This window comes from Marmota flaviventris, chromosome 16 (assembly GCF_047511675.1).
Source record: "Marmota flaviventris isolate mMarFla1 chromosome 16, mMarFla1.hap1, whole genome shotgun sequence".
Lineage (NCBI taxonomy): Eukaryota > Metazoa > Chordata > Mammalia > Rodentia > Sciuridae > Marmota > Marmota flaviventris.
Genome location: NC_092513.1, coordinates 13,619,221 through 13,635,245, shown reverse-complemented (window position 1 = coordinate 13,635,245; position 16,025 = coordinate 13,619,221). Strand labels below are relative to the sequence as shown.

The 16,025-nt window shown below is 34.7% G+C and overlaps 1 protein-coding gene across 17 annotated transcripts in view; it reads left to right on the top strand.

The window, feature by feature from the left end:
* Zcchc2 (zinc finger CCHC-type containing 2) overlaps positions 1-16,025 on the top strand; it is a 65,726-nt gene that overhangs the window by 31,996 nt on the left and 17,705 nt on the right. For 15 of the 17 annotated variants that reach the window (XM_071602684.1, XM_071602683.1, XM_071602682.1 and 12 more), the window contains 6 exons: positions 1,335-1,418; positions 3,460-3,517; positions 5,901-6,036; positions 7,532-7,596; positions 8,193-8,287; positions 12,580-12,708. In XM_071602684.1, coding sequence (XP_071458785.1) covers positions 1,335-1,418; positions 3,460-3,517; positions 5,901-6,036; positions 7,532-7,596; positions 8,193-8,287; positions 12,580-12,708 — 567 coding nt within the window. The remainder of the gene's footprint in view (positions 1-1,334; positions 1,419-3,459; positions 3,518-5,900; positions 6,037-7,531; positions 7,597-8,192; positions 8,288-12,579; positions 12,709-16,025) is intronic. The other 2 variants (XM_071602685.1, XM_071602686.1) reach the window with 1 other exon arrangement.

The following is a 16,025-nucleotide window of genomic DNA, read 5'->3' as shown; positions in this document are numbered from 1 at the left end:
AATTCACATTTCCTCAGTTTGAGGTGGGTGAAAAATATGATTGGATGTTATAACATCTGGATAAATTTTAAAATTTCATTTATTATTTTGAGTGTGTGTGTTTGCTCATGCATGTGCTTTAAATACTTTGAGCATAATTAGCAGTTAGATTTAAAATATGACCCTTGCCTCAGACAAGATGCACAACTCCATGTTGAATTTGTGTGTGAAAAGTGGCAATGGCTTTTGTTAAAGTTCTGGTCATTCTAGAGCTAAGTAGATTTAACAATCAGTGTTTTCTCCCTGAGCCAGGTATAAGTACTTTTTTAATAAATATCCATCAGTAGCATCTGTTTAATCCTAAAAAGGCATTAGAACACACAGTTAAACTTTTATAGTTCAGATTAACAGGATGCTCAGGGGAGCTTACCCAAGTGAGCAGGGAGGAAGATGGGTGTAAATAAGGAAAAGCTTATCTTGAGGGCCTCGCAGTGTTTGAATTACATAAACAATGCAGATGAGGTTGGCAGATTTTGTTTTAAGGTTATATTAAAATACTGTTGAAAGTACACAATTTGAGATTGTAGGAATCCTTGTCATCATAGTGTTTGTACATGTCTGTGTTGTTTCATGTCTCACTACTGAACATGTTGTTGTCAACATTCACTTGCACAGTTTTAATCGATAGCTCTACCATTTTGCCTTCTACCCTGCCTCGTACCAAAGAGTAACACTCTATAATCCTGACAACTAACTCTGAGAAAGCAGTGTTAAACTGCTAGATGACTTAAAATGTTGAACTCTGGTTTGGTTTTCATGCTTTACCATGTCATTTTATAGTTAAATTTTTATAGTTAGCAGTTAAAATGTGTTCTTTGGGTCAGTGCTCATCTACCATTGCTTGTCACTGCTCTGTGATAGAACAGAAGTTCAGAGTAGACGTTGAGTTTTATAGCAGTTCATTAGTGCCATGGCATTATCATTGTTTTATAAAATTAACTGTACAACAGTGGATATTTTAAAAAATAAAAACACAAATATTTGAGAGGTGCCCCTTTGGTCCAGTTGCTCATTTTGCACAGGAGCACACAGTAGCTAATACATGTGGTGTGTTTTACTCAGATCCTGTGGTGCTTGAGGAGATAGCTAGTTTCACAACTCCTCTCATAGGTCTGGTGCTTTGTGTCGTGTCCACTTGATTTCTTAGGAGTTCTAACTAGTAGAAATGTTTTCTTCATTGCTAATACTCCACTCACCTCCTCCTTGGGGCAGGGGGAATAATCATTATATTTGTCATCTTTATCTGGCTATTACAATTTCGTGAAGAGTTAATAGTATTGAATTACTTCCTGCAGATAATTTACAATCCTCTCTGAAGACCTCTAAGATACTAGAACATTTAAAAGAAGACAGCTCAGAAGCTTCAAGTCAAGAAGAAGGTAAATGTAGATTCACTAGAATAAGTGATTCTGCCTGGTGTTAAATCAGGGTAGACCCAATTAAGAATCCTAGATCCAGACATTATGGGAATTGGGATGTGACAGAGGTGATGTTACAAATAAGTAGGTAAAGAATAGAGTGTTCACTGAAATGATGTACACACAATTGACTTCCAACAAGCCATATGACATACATATATATACATTCATACATACATACATACAAATATATGTAATGAGATCCCTACTTACATCATGTGTATTCGGGTGAGTTACAACTTGATTTTCTAAAACTTAAACTTTTTAATGTTAATCTAAATAGACAGGCTTTCTTGAACAAGGTAGAACATGACCATACATTTGACCAATTAAATAAAAGCTTACAAATGATCAGAGAAACCATACAATTAGAAAATAATCCACAGAAGACGAGATGCTATTAGTAGGATATTTAAAGATAAAAGACTGTGCAGATTATACAATGATCCTTCTAAAAAATTTTGAGAAAATTATCCCAACAGATATATGAGCAAAAGATATAAATAGGCAATTCATAGGAGACTTGAACAGCCATTAAACAGTGTGCAGCCTCACTAGTAGTAGAGAAAATGCAAATGAAAACAGTGATATATCATCTCACACTCATCAAATTGTCAAAACACTTTCAAATCTGACACTGTTAAGCATATTAAGCAGTGGGAACCTTGTACTACTGATGGGGATGTAAATGGGTACAGGTCTTCTGGACAGAAATTTGGCACAATGTAGTGAAGTTGGAGCTAATTTTATGCTGTTGTCCTATGATTGTAAAATTTGTTGTACAAGTGTTCAAGGAGATGTAGACAGTGATATTCATGGCACCATTGTTTGTAAGAGCAAATATCAGGAAATTGCCTTAATGTTTCAAATGTTAATGAACTTATAAATTGTGATAGATCTATTCTGGATTGCAGTTAAAAGGATATTTCTAGTATATTCAAACATGCAGCACCACTTTCACTAGAGTATTCCAACAAGTTAGGTACTAGTTAACTTCTATAGAGGGAGGGAGGTGAATGGTCATATCCTGTCTATGATTTTTTTTTTTTAAATTTAAAAAAAACATTGGGATGTGACCGATGTGATGTTACAAATAAGTAGGTAAAGAATACAGGCAGAAATCTCGGATGTGGTTGTACATGGGTATTTATTATGTTAATAGATTTTTTTTTTTAAAGAGAGAGAATTTTTAATATTTATTTTTTAGTTTTTTCGGCAGACACAACATCTTTGTTTGTATGTGGTGCTGAGGATCGAACCGAGGCCGCGCGCATGCCAGGCGAGCGCGCTACCGCTTGAGCCACATCCCCAGCCCCATGTTAATAGATTTAAAAATAAAAAAATATTTGAAATACAGCTAGGTGCATTGGCACACACATGTAAACCCAGCTACTTGGGAGGCTGAGGCAGGAGGATCACAAGTTCAAGGTCACCTTGTCGAGGTGTGTGTGTGTGTGTGTGTGTGTACATAGTTTTTGAAACAATTCATTTTTTATTGATTAAATAAGAGTTTTATGTGAAATTGTTGTAGTTAAAGTAGCATGTCTGTATTAGACTTGTAGTTTTGGATAAGATTGATGTACTGTTAGGTAAAACACATTTGAGAGAATATTTAAGATAATTCAGTAACTTATTATGTCTTTTGTGTTGGAGGGTAAAGGATATTGAGGAGTGAACCCAAGGGTACATTACCATTGAGCAAACTTTTTTTTTTAAAGTTTGAGACAGGTTCTCACTAAGTTGGCAAGCATGACCTCGAACTTGGGATCTTCCTGCCTCAGCCTCCCAAGTCACTGGGATTACAGGCATGTCCCACCAAGCCTGGCTTACTTATTATGTTTTTGAAAAATTGCTTCTTTAAGATATTTTCTTTATTGGGAAATGCTTAGAAGTGCTGTATCCCATCTGTCAACAGTGTTTCGATAGCATAAATTAATAGCATTATCCTTTTGGATATTTGCTGCAGCATTAGTATAATAAATTAATTTTTCTTCTACTCTAGATGTGTTGCAGCACACCATAATCCACAAGAAACATACCGGGAAAAGTCCCATTGTGAAGTAGGTATCTAATTTCTAAATACATATACTTTTGTATACTTTTAAATTGGTGTAACAATTAATTAGATTATGGATGTATTTGGCTATAATTCTGCCATGTTGCTGTTTGCTTTTTATTTGGCCCACCTATTCTGTGTTTCCTTTTGTCTCCTTTCTTGCCACCTTTTTTTTTTTTTTTACAGGATTCATAATTTTTTTATACGTTTATTTTATTTTATTTATTGATTTTTATGTGGTGCTGAGGATTCAACCCAGTGCCTCGCACGGGCTAGGCGAGCGCTCTACCACTGAGTCACAACCCCAGCCCCTGTTTTTGTTTTTATTTAAATTGTTTTTCTCTTTAATTAGTCTTTATAGGTATATGTTGTATCCGTATTCTAGTTATGCTAGAGAATTTATTATACATCTTGACTTATTAATGTCTGGTGTAAATTGTGCTGGTATCATTTCCCCAACAATTTGAGGACCTTAGATCACTCTAACCCCTTTTCTTTTCCTGAGTTGTAAGTCATAGTTGTCATGCATTTTAATTATCTTTATTGTTTGAAGCCCCATGAAATCTTTTTCCAGTATTCATTTAGATTTTACTATTCCTTTATTCCTCTTTATTCCTTCCTTTGTTTCTGAGCACCCACCTGTGACCATTTTCCTTCCAATTGAAGAACATTGAGTATTTCCTACAATTACATCTGCTAGTGATGCGTGCAGTTAGTTTTTATCGGGGGATGGGGTATAATTTGTCTTCATTTTTAAAAGATATTTTTGTTGTCTATGAATTTCTGGGTTGGCAGTTATTTTCTGTTTGCTTTTTGAAACTATTATTTCATTGTCTTCTGGGCAGATACCTTTGGTCTCTCTCTTATCTTCTCTTCCCATCTCTGATTTCTCTTGCAGATCACATAAAATCACTTAAGAGATTTCCAACTTATATTCCGTTAGTTAAGTACTCTTTCCTTCAGCCATGTTCCACAGACTTTATACTTCTCACTCAGGGCCTTTGCTGATTCTATACTCTTGCTTCCTATTTTTTTTTTTTTTTAATTGTAGTTGGACACAAAACCTTTATTTTATTTATTTATTTTTATGTGGTGCTGAGGCTTATCCAAAACTGCATGTACTACATCTTATCCAAAACTACATGTACAGTGCCTTGTACATGCTAGATAAGCACTCTACCACCAAATCACAACCTCAGCCCCTTGCTTTCTGTTCTTTGGTAGGTAATTTTAGAAGTTCCCAGTAGCATTGAGCCCCTTTTGCTTATAGTGGCAACCTCATTGGGGTCTTTTGCTATTTCCCTCTTCCTGCTCCCTTGCCTCCTACTCTCTGGGACCACCTCTCAAATAAATTATGTCATTCTAGACTTTGTTTTTGAGGCGAATTCAAACTCATGCTATCTGGCCTTCAGTGTTCAGTTAATCTTATTGTTGCTCTTTTAAAGGTAATATGCTTTTTCCTCTGGTTGCTTTGCTTTTAAGTTTTTCTCATTGTCTGGTTTTTAGCAATTTTCCTATGATATGTAGCTTTCTTTGTATTAATCCTTCTTGAATCAGTTGCTATATATGTTGATTTTTGAGAACTCCTAGCTCTTACCTCTTAAAATTGGTTTTGTGCTGTTCTCTTGCTCCATCTTTTAAGACGTATCCCAAGTCCTTATATATTAGACTTTCTACTATGTCCCATGTCGTCTTTTTAACTTATACTTGTTGTGCATATTGTTTCCCTCTCTGTACTTCAATATATTAACTCAAGACAATTTATTCTTAACTGATTTTCTTCATCTGATGGCCATCCATTGAGTTCATTATATCAGTTTATTTTATGGTTCTAGAATTTAAATTTGTTTCTTTATATTTTCTGGTACTCTTCCAAATCCTCAACCTTGTTCTATTCATTGACCATGTGATACAGACTGAAAGTTCATATCCAGTAATTACATCTTTTGGATTCTCTTTGGGCCTAATTCTATTGTATATTTCTTTGGTTTTCAGTCATTTTTTTCCTGTCCCTTCTTATGTTGGTTATACACAATACTTAGGACAGTGATTTTCTCCAGATACAGAATTTTGTATTCTCTCTGTTCCCAGCCTTCAGGAGTGCAAGATAACCTCTTTGTAGGATTTCTCAAGGCAGAGCACACATTTATTACTATTATTTTTAGAGACAGACATTAGTAATAAATTAGATATGTACCTGTTTATTTCTTATAGTATACTTATTTCCCTTGAGCTTACCACTATGTATTCAAAAAATAAAAACTAATAGGCTAAAGAAAGAGTTACTATAGCTTCTTCATTGAAACGGTATAGCAGGTTAAATTATTGAGGATAAATTTCATAAACTTTTCACAAGGTTATACTTTCATAAACTTTTCTTTTGATAGCAGTATTGGTACAAGCTGTTCTCCATTGGATGGGCTTACCATGCAATATTCTGAACAGAATGGAATTGTGGATTGGAGGAAGCAAAGCTGCACCACCATTCAGCACCCAGAGCACTGTGTGACCTTAGCTGAGCAGGTACGTAGGGGTTTTGTTTTGGTGCAGTATAAAGTATTATTACTCTTTTTCTGTTTTGTAAGCATTTAGGCAGGAAGCATTCTGGTAGGAAGAAATTAAGGAGGATTTCATTGTTATAGACTTCATGCTTTTATATATGATCTAAGTTCTTAGACTTGAGAAAGTATATTTTAGATAACTTTTATTACATAAAATTAATGCACTTTAATATGACAACCAAAATGTTTATTCTAACTAGAGATGCATTAACTTGTTATATCAAATTTGTTTTGCTCTTTTAAGTAATTATTCACATTTCAGTTACTCTCTTGCTATGGGTGATGTGAATTTTCAAACTGAACTTTCTCATGAGTAGTTGGGCCAGTTTACTGGCACTCATGAGTGTAATTAGGGAACATTTGCTTTCTTAAATGGTTGTGATCAGAGAGCAGAGTGCCCTCAAGTATGTTCAGACCACCACAGATTTGGAGGGAAGTATACATGTGTAAATATGGAACAATCCTGTTCTATCTAGAAAATTGATTCATTAGCCTGATTCTATTTTCTGGCCATACTCAGATCCAGATATTAACTCTTCATGGAATGTGTTCTTATGAACTAAGGCACATTTTGAGAAATTATAAGTTATATCAGTTATGCTTATAAAATAACCTCTTTTCAAAGCCCATCTTATTGTACTTTCCCATCCCCTCTGTCCCAATGTCTCTGTGTTCTCTTGGAGTTGACCAAATTGTGGTTATTAGTTTTATTACACTAAACTTCAGGAGAATACTAGCAAATACCAATCACTTGTTTATATTTTATTTTGTACAGTAGTCCCTCCTTATTCACAGGGGGTACACTCCAAGATCTCCAGTAAATGTCTAAAATTGTGAATAGTATCAGACACCATATAGGCTGTTTTTCTCATATACAGTACATAGCCATGATAAAGTTTAATTTATAAGTTGCGCACATTAACAACAGTAATAATAAAACAATTACAACACCATGTCATAACAGATGTTATATTAATGTGGTCAGCCTCTCAACTGCTATGGACTGAGTAGTGAATACAGTAAAGATAGGCTGAACAAAGGGATGATGATTTGTGTCCTGGAAGGGATGGAGTGGGACAGCATGAGATTTCACCATGCTTCTCAAAATAATAACTTAGGAAATGTTTGTTTCTAGAATTTTCCATTAATATTTTTGGACCATGATTGATCACAGAAAATGTAACTACAGGTGAGGAGGGACTATTATAATCAGAAGAAAAGAATAGAGATCCATTATAAAAGAAAAAATGGATATTTTTCTCATGATTAATATGAAGTATTTATAACAATATGTCAATCTTAGTAGTTCTGATAGGTAACTTCAAAAATAGGTTGGAAATCAAAATTTGTTAGCATATACAACTATGCAGACATACCATTTTAATGAATGATATCCCAGTAAAAGGAAATCTACATCATTATTGTTTAGCTCTGTCTGCCTTTTTTTTTCCTACTAGCATTCTGCTGAAAAACGGAGTTTATCTTCAATAAATAAGAAGAAAGGAAAGCCACAAATAGAAAAGTAGGTTCAATTTAATGTTCCCATTAATAGAATTGATATGAAAAGATAGTAGTGTTTGATTATGAGCATATTTAGTTTATATGGTCTACATAGTATTTTTTTCTGTTAGGTTTCTATTCATATTTTAAATTCTGGGCTCAATTTTTTTTGGTTGAAAATATCAGCATATGTAGGTGATAGAAGTAAATCTGTTGTCAAATATTATGTTGATTTGTACTCACGGTGGCCAGCTACTTGGGAGGCTGAGGCAGGAAGATCATAAGTTCCAGACCTGCCTGGGCAACTTAGCAAGATCCTGTCTCAAAATTAAAAAATAAAAAGGTCTGGGAGTACATCTCAGAGGTAGAGCCCTTGCTTAGCCATGTGTCAGACCCTGGGTTTGATCCCTAGTATCGGGGAAAAAATACTATGTAGAGTTTAGAGGGGCAGAACTCTCAGAACCAATGATGCATTTTACTTGTAGTTGGATTTTTTTTTTTTCTTGCTAAAACTTCTTTCAATTACAACAAGTCTTGGGAAATTTTAGGAATATTGTACTTAATATATTTAGTAGAGAACCTTATAAAAAATGGTAGTAATATGTACATTTGGCTTAGGGAGAAAATTAAGAAAACGGACAACAGACTGAATTCTAGAATAAATGGTATTAGACTCTCCACTCCTCAGCATACCCATGGTGGTACTGTGAAAGGTAAGAAAAGTTTTTTCTTTTCAATACTCATCTAAATATTTTCAACATGATACTATATTATATTAGTTGGTCTTAAGCTGCTGTGTCAGATCCTAATATTATAATTTACCTTGCATTGATGTATATAGCAATTTCCAAATTAAAGTGTTTTGAAATTATTGGGATTAATTTAGGGACTATAAACCAGACATGGAGGTAAACATTTCTTGCCATCCTTATTAGGACTTACCATTTACTCTTCTTCTGGTGGTAGCAGTCACCCAGCCTATTTCTTCCTCAGGCCAGTTCTACACCAGAGCAGACAGAGGGCCTACCATCGTGGAGGGTCTTTTCTACAGCTTTGCAAGCCACCCTCAACAAAGTCTGGGCATGTTCCTATCTAAGTCTGTTTTTAGAATATTTTTGACCTTTTTTTCCATGACTTAGTAACTGCCTTTATGGGACTTTTGAGGAATTCTCAACCTCAGATTTTTTTTTAAAGCTAGATTTGTTGTGGTTTTCACTTATCCACCATTATTTTATAGTCTTTCTATGTTTAGATTCGAGGTTCATTTTACTGAGAAGTCCCCTTCTGTTAATTCATTGATTACTTTTGTGTGTTTTCCTTATCCTTACTGTTAATGATAATAGTAAAGATTGAAAAAAGAGTAAAAGCCCACAGATCACTAGAAGAATATATTGTCCAAGTGTGCACTTGACATATTTACTGACTGAACCCACAAATAAGAATTTTTGTTTTTAAATTTATTTTAATTATAACACATTCAGATGTGATGCAGCATAAATAATAAGAGTGTATTCCTAAGTGAGGCATATAGATATTTGTATAGAGAGAATAAATAGTGATGAAAGAAAAATAGAGTTTTCTGCCCCTCTAAACTCTACCTTTTGAGTCTACAGCCATCTGCCAACTCATTGAATTGGCCAAACTGGGAAAAAAGTGGTATGGGAAAAATCCATCTTGTCTTTATGAGGATCCAGTTCCAGGAACGCACTGCAGCTCTTTATTCTCTGAGAGTCCCTACAGTGATGCAGCTAAGGGCAGGAGGAAGAAGCTAAATAAGGAAGGCAGTAGATGATCTGGAAATAAGATATCTCAGTAGATGACTGGAAATCTACCAGGCCTCCCTGTCACTGTTCCCTCCTAGCTTGTTTTCTGCACTGCTACCACATAGACTTTGGGTCATTCTCCTGATGAAATTTCTGTCAGATACATGCCCCTCCAAACCATCATGCTGCCTCAGCTCCCATGGTTTGAGAACTCTTGCTCACCCAAGGAGAGCTGCTGCTGCTTGCCTTTGTAGCCTCCTATTTTCAGAGAAAAAGTTCATAGACATTGACCAGAAGCAGCTGTGGTTGTGGATCTTGTATCCCTTGTTTCTTAGATGTGTGACTTTTCTCAAATGGTAGTTTTTGCTTTGGTAAATAGGGAATAATGCTGCCTCACTAGGTTATAAGATTAATAATCTATTAAAGCATTTTACTGGTACTGAGTACCTAGCTGTTCGGTAGGTAAGAACTTTGTAACAACATCCAAATTTCAGTTCTTTTTCCCTTTACCAACCATAGAATTTTTGAATAAACCAAACCTTATTTCATTTTGTCTTGTATATATGTCACTGACTCATATGTATTTACATTTACAGTGTCATTATGAATAATGTATACTTTGGACAGCTTGCCTCAATGGTGTCAGTTGTATGTCAACTCAGACTTAAAAAAACAACTCTTTATTAATTTCTCTTTGAAATATTAGGATTCCAAAAAGGAATTATCTTGAGGCATTTGGTAAACTGAAGATACAGTTGAAATTTTTTCCCATTATGGAACAAGAGCTAATAAAATGTAGATGCTATACTGGGTCCTTGTGATTAGTAGATTGCTAATATCTTTAAATAAGCAGTATTACTTAAAATATATATTTTTTTAAATTTAGTTTTAAAATTTTGATCCTATTTTGAGTAATAAACCATCCACATCACTAATTCCCAAATAAGAACAGTATAAAGATTCCTCACTGCATTCTTCCATGTTGTCTGCTCCCAGGAAGTAATCCATGCTATATAGTTGTCTGTGTTTATTTATAGTGTTTCTTTTTTTTTAAACTTTGTTTCACTTAAGAGATATATGCATTACTCAGAGACCATTAAGAACTCTTACTGTTCATCATCATCCCAGTGTTTCTCCTACCCCACTCTGTTGCTGATTATAAATAAAATGTTTGGCCTCTCAGTTTCTTTTACAAGCTTTAGAATGATCTAAAGGTCTTCAACTTCTTAAATAATCCAGAAGATAGATGTGGTTCAAACACCTATGGTTTATATAAATGGTTCTTAACTCTAACAAACCAGTTGTTCAGAATTACCAATAACCAGAATTTTTGTTAGAGTAATAATGTAAAGTATTGTGGTGGTGGTGTTCTGCCTTCTTGATCATGTGTAAGACCTTTTTTATCATTTGAGACATGATGGCAAATTTAAAAGTTTGTATCTATTTAAAAGGGCAATTTGTGGCATATTCTTTGACATAATTGTTTCATTCTTCTGTACCTTCTGAATCTCGAGAGGATCACATAATTTCTGACTATAAAAGTTCCCAAGGTTCTGCACAAGTCTGAGCACTTTCTGAATCATCAGAAAGAAAAAATGCTTTTATTGCAATGAATTCCTGTATTTAGTTCTTTGAAAACTGCAGTTTAATATATGGCAATTTGATAATTAGAATATTCACTAGCAAGTACAATGTAAAGGAAATTATGTTATAAATCTCATTTAGAGACAGTGAACTATTCATTTTGTTACCTGCTGACTTTGAAGTATTTATATGCAGATTTTCCATATATATTCCATCATTTATAGGTTTCGTTTTCATGAGTCCAATTTAATACAAAGTTGTTAACCACTATGGCACATTCAGTTGTCTTTCAATCTTTGGTGTTGACTTTGACTTGAATCCATTTTTTTTAGTCAAGTTATAACTAATAATTCAGAGAGCCTGTTATTATGTATAAATATGTCAAGATTGCTTTTTTTTTAAAATTATTACCTGCCCATATAATCCTCTGCCACTTTTCTTGTAGCCTGATGAAGTTTTATAAATTTTTCCCTTGGCAATTTGCTGTTTAAGTTATCATCCAGAAGGAATTAGCTGCATGTACATTCATAATGCCCTTATTTTTCTTCAATATTCATCCAACATTTGAGTGGCTGGGCTAGGCTAGATCATCTGGGAACAATCTTAACACTGTTATAAATGGATCTCCTTAAAAAGATGCAAGGTAGTCAACTAAATTGCCCTTTACACAAATAGTGTCTTTTCTCTGACACAGCATTTTGCCAAGTAATTAATAACCATTATCTTTGGTTCCGCCAGGTTGCAACAGAAATGATTTGCTCATCTGTAGTTCTTAAGGATACTCTGGAGTTGCTCATATGGGAATTTATACACTAAACATGTATTTTGTATTTGCTGTAAGGTAGAAACTATGCAGGCCATTAGATTTATAGAAATGAATAGGACAGTTCCCTAAGTCTGGCTAGTATATGAATGTCTAATACCAGCTACACCAGTAATCTTTCCTTATGTGTCCAAAACGGATATAGCTAGTTGATTATGGAAGAATCTATACCCACTCCTATCCCTGATATAGTCCTGGCCTTTGGGTGAAATTTAGAGGCTACCTAGTCTACTAGATGGGAAGCTTTTTTATTTTTTTAAGTAATGGGGCCTTGTAATTTTTACTGAATAGGCTTTCTGGAAGTCTACTCTGTTCTTAAAAGGACTTTCTGACAAGCTATGAGAAATTATCATATCTAGACTTAGAACGTGGCTCAAAGTGGTATTATTGGGCTGAGGTTGTGGCTCAGTGGTAGAGCACTTGCCTAGCACATGTGAGGCAATGGGTTCAATCCTCAGCAACACATACATACATTCATTCATACATACATACGTAAATGAAGTTATAGTGTCCTTTTATAACTAAAAAAAAATTTTTTTAAGTGGTATTATTGGATAGATCCTACAAAAACCTACAGAGAACCTTAAATTCTGATTTTTTTGTGTGTGTCCATAGATTGACTTGTTCTTTTATGCCTTTTTAAGAGTATGTTTATTATTTTCAGTTAAAACAGTCACTTAATGATAAATTTTTACCTAGGTCAAAAATAAACTTTTTAAGTAGAAAAACTGAAAAACATATACATTTATAGCTACACATAATTTCTAATGATTTAATTTGAAATTTAATGTAACTACTTAACATGATTTTTTTAAAGTAGAATTATTATTTTTAGATGTGAATTTGGACATTGGATCTGGACATGACACATGTGGAGAAACATCTTCAGAGAGTTACAGTTCTCCGTCTAGTCCACGACATGATGGAAGAGAAAGTTTTGAAAGTGAAGAAGAAAAAGACAGAGGTTTGCTTTTAGGATGGGGTAATAGAGAGAGGTGGGGTGGAGGGAAATTTTTATTTTCTCTTACAAAGAATTTTTTGTTCTATAAACCCCATTATCAAGTTTAAATTTGTTATGAAGGAGATGTTAAAAACCATTGCCTTAGAATTTCCTAGCAATGTTGATTTTATAGATTTATTTCACTGCACATGAAATTGAATAGAAGACAGGATCATAACAGTATGTAGTGTTTAAAAATTAAAATTGTGTGTTAGGTGCACTTGTATTTATACTTTAATGTTTTTATGTTTGATTCTTTTATCATAAGATGTCCTTCTTAGTCTCTAGTAACAATTTTTGTCACAGTCTCTTTTGTCTGATAATGATATGGCCACTCCAGGTCTTTCGGAGGTACTACTTGCACAGTACCTATTTTTAATTCTTTTAATTTAAACCTATGTGTGTGTTTATTTATTTATTCATTTATTCATACATACATACATACATACATACATATCAGGAATTGAACCCAGGGGTGCTTAACCACTGAGCCACATATCCAGCCCTTTATATATTATATTTGGAGACAGAGTCTCACTAAGTTGCTTAGGTCCTTGCTGAGTTGTTAAGGGCTGGCTTTGAACTCCTGATTGTCCTACCTCAGCCTCCCAAGACACTAGGATTACAGGTGTGCACCACCCTATTTTTCTTTAAATCTGAGATGTGTTTCTTGCATACAATGTAGCACTTAGTTCATGGTTTTTATCCATTTTGTTGATCTTTATCATTTGATCTGAGTTTTTAGTCCACTTATGTTTAATGTAAATACTGATACGATAGTTAACAATTGCCATTTTACTATTTGTTTTCTCTGTGTATTACATTTTCATTTCCTCCTTGCACAGATACTCAGCCAGCCAACAGTGAGAACCTGAAGACTTCTTGGGTCTTTTCTGGGAATCTACATAGCCCATAGGCATGAGCATAGCTTTCTACCATTCCCAGTAATATGAGAAAGCTTTTCAAAGCCTCCTGTGGACATTTCATTCCCCAGTTTTTCAGTTTTAATGACTTTTTGGTTAGTTTCCTGTTAGCCCCAACTGGTAACTGCCTCAGGCAGCCACATTGTTAAGTAGTTAACCACTAATAAATTATGACAAGTGTCCTGTAGATAAGAGACCATTTAACACAGAGTGAGTACTAGTTGCACAGACAAGTCACACATTGACAGTTTTTTAGTGATGGGGCTTTGGAGGAACACCAAACATAGGTTCTTTCTAGAGATGGCTATGCTACTAGTTTTTTTTACCAACCATAATTGAGGACCTATTAATCTACAGGGCTATTTCAGAGCTGGAGAAAGAGATGGGATTAGGGTAGGGCAAAGTAAAAGGCCATAAATCTCTCTGTTATGAGATTCAGCTATTTTTTCCCCCTTGGGTAAATGTTCCTCAGATTGCCGCAAGCCTTTTAGTTAATTTCCATGGTTCTAAAAAGGTTCGATAGTTTTTACAGTGGTTCTTATTGCTTTTATATAGTGGGTCATTGGAATTTCTTAGTCTACCATTCTGGTTTGAAAGTAAGATCTTAAAAAAACACATTTAATAGAGGATGTCATTCTTTGGAAAGGGGTGGCTGTTGGGGTTGAACCTAGGGTTGCTTTACCACTGAGCTACATCGCCCCATCCCTTTTTATTTCTTATTTTGAGATAAGGTCTCATGAAGTTGCCCAGGTGGCCTTGAACTTGGCCTCCTGAGCAGCTAGGATTATAAGTGCACCTCCACACCTGGCTGAGGATGTTGTTATTTTTGTACATGCTGGCAACATCTAATTATTAACATCTTGGTCCTAGCGTGTAACCCCTGCTGGGGTGGGGGGCAAATTCAAGTGATTTCTCTGTGGTGATCCTTAGATCCACTGTTTTAAAAAGCTAAGTCCTTTCTTGTTTGAGCAGTGTGTAGTTCTCTGGGACGTTAGCTTCTATATTGCCCGTCCAGTCATATCTTAGGAGCTATGCTGTGGTGTTGTGATTCTACCACTGGTTCTATTAATCTGAGTCAATATTGTACTTCTGTTCTGTAGCTTCCTCACAAAAGAACAAAACGAAAATAATTTCACAGAACTATAAGAGAAATTTTTATGCCTTCCCCAGAATAGACAAACTTTTATTATGTTTCATTGCATACTGTGTTTGGTTCTGTTGGTTGTACAAATAATTTTGTGATTCTTTAGCCCACTCATCAGATTTGACTTGGTTGTCAGATACTTGGGTAACTTTGTAGCATTCCTTTCCTGTCAACAGATAGTGTAAGTCAGTTGGCCTGTGTGAAGGAACATGGCCTTTTTCATATAGGCTCAGTTGTTAACAAATAAAAAAAATGAGCCTTTCTTAAATGAAAGAATCACTTAGGGCTCTCTCTACCCAGGGGAAATATATATTGTGATGGAGAGTTTTGATCATTTTTAGAAGTTTTAAATACATGCAAAGGTTGCTTTAAAAATTATGTGCCTTTGTTCTTTCTGTTGGTCATAGTGGAGTTTTGCTTGAGACTATGCTTTCCAAAGTCAGTATAAAAGAGGAATAAGGCCTAGTCTAAATATCTAGATGAGTCTTTACAATGCTCAGAAAACTACTTGGGACCATTTAAAATCATGGGGCCATTTGCTATGACTTAAGAAAATTTAAACAAAGCTTAGTTCATACAGAAATTTCACTGACCGGTCCAGCTTCTTTTGGACTTCATTTTTGCCCTTAAATCTGCTAATGGGATAATATTGATATAATGCCTGAAATAGGTTCTTGATTTGGGGAAACTCTTTGCTTTGCAAAGCTTGGTAAGAAATACCCCAATTATTAACTAATTAGGGCATATTTATGCTAGGACCATTCATTCACTAATTGAATGTTTTCTCTAATATAAATTAAAGTAGTTCAGTTAATAACACTTTTGACATTTCTCTGTCATTAAGTACCAAGTGCAATTCAGCTTATATTTATGAACAGAAAGTTTTTTAAATGGGCACTACATGTAATTGAATGGTCTGTGTATGCATAAATGCAATATCTGGGCTCATGATGTTTAAGCATTGTGAATTCAATATCATCTTTTGTCCCCCTTATACCAAAAGCCTGGAAATCTAGGAATCTAGACCAAATAGTTCTGTGTGTAAGCATAAAAGTGATGCAGTAGTGAAAACAAGTGCAGTATAGTTTTTTTCCTGCCAGTTTGCTGTTTTGATTTTGGGGAAATGGCAGTACATCCATATTTGCCTTGTTTCTTGTGTTGTAGGATATTCATTTTATGACTAATAGTGGCTTTAAATTTTCTTTTCTCCATTG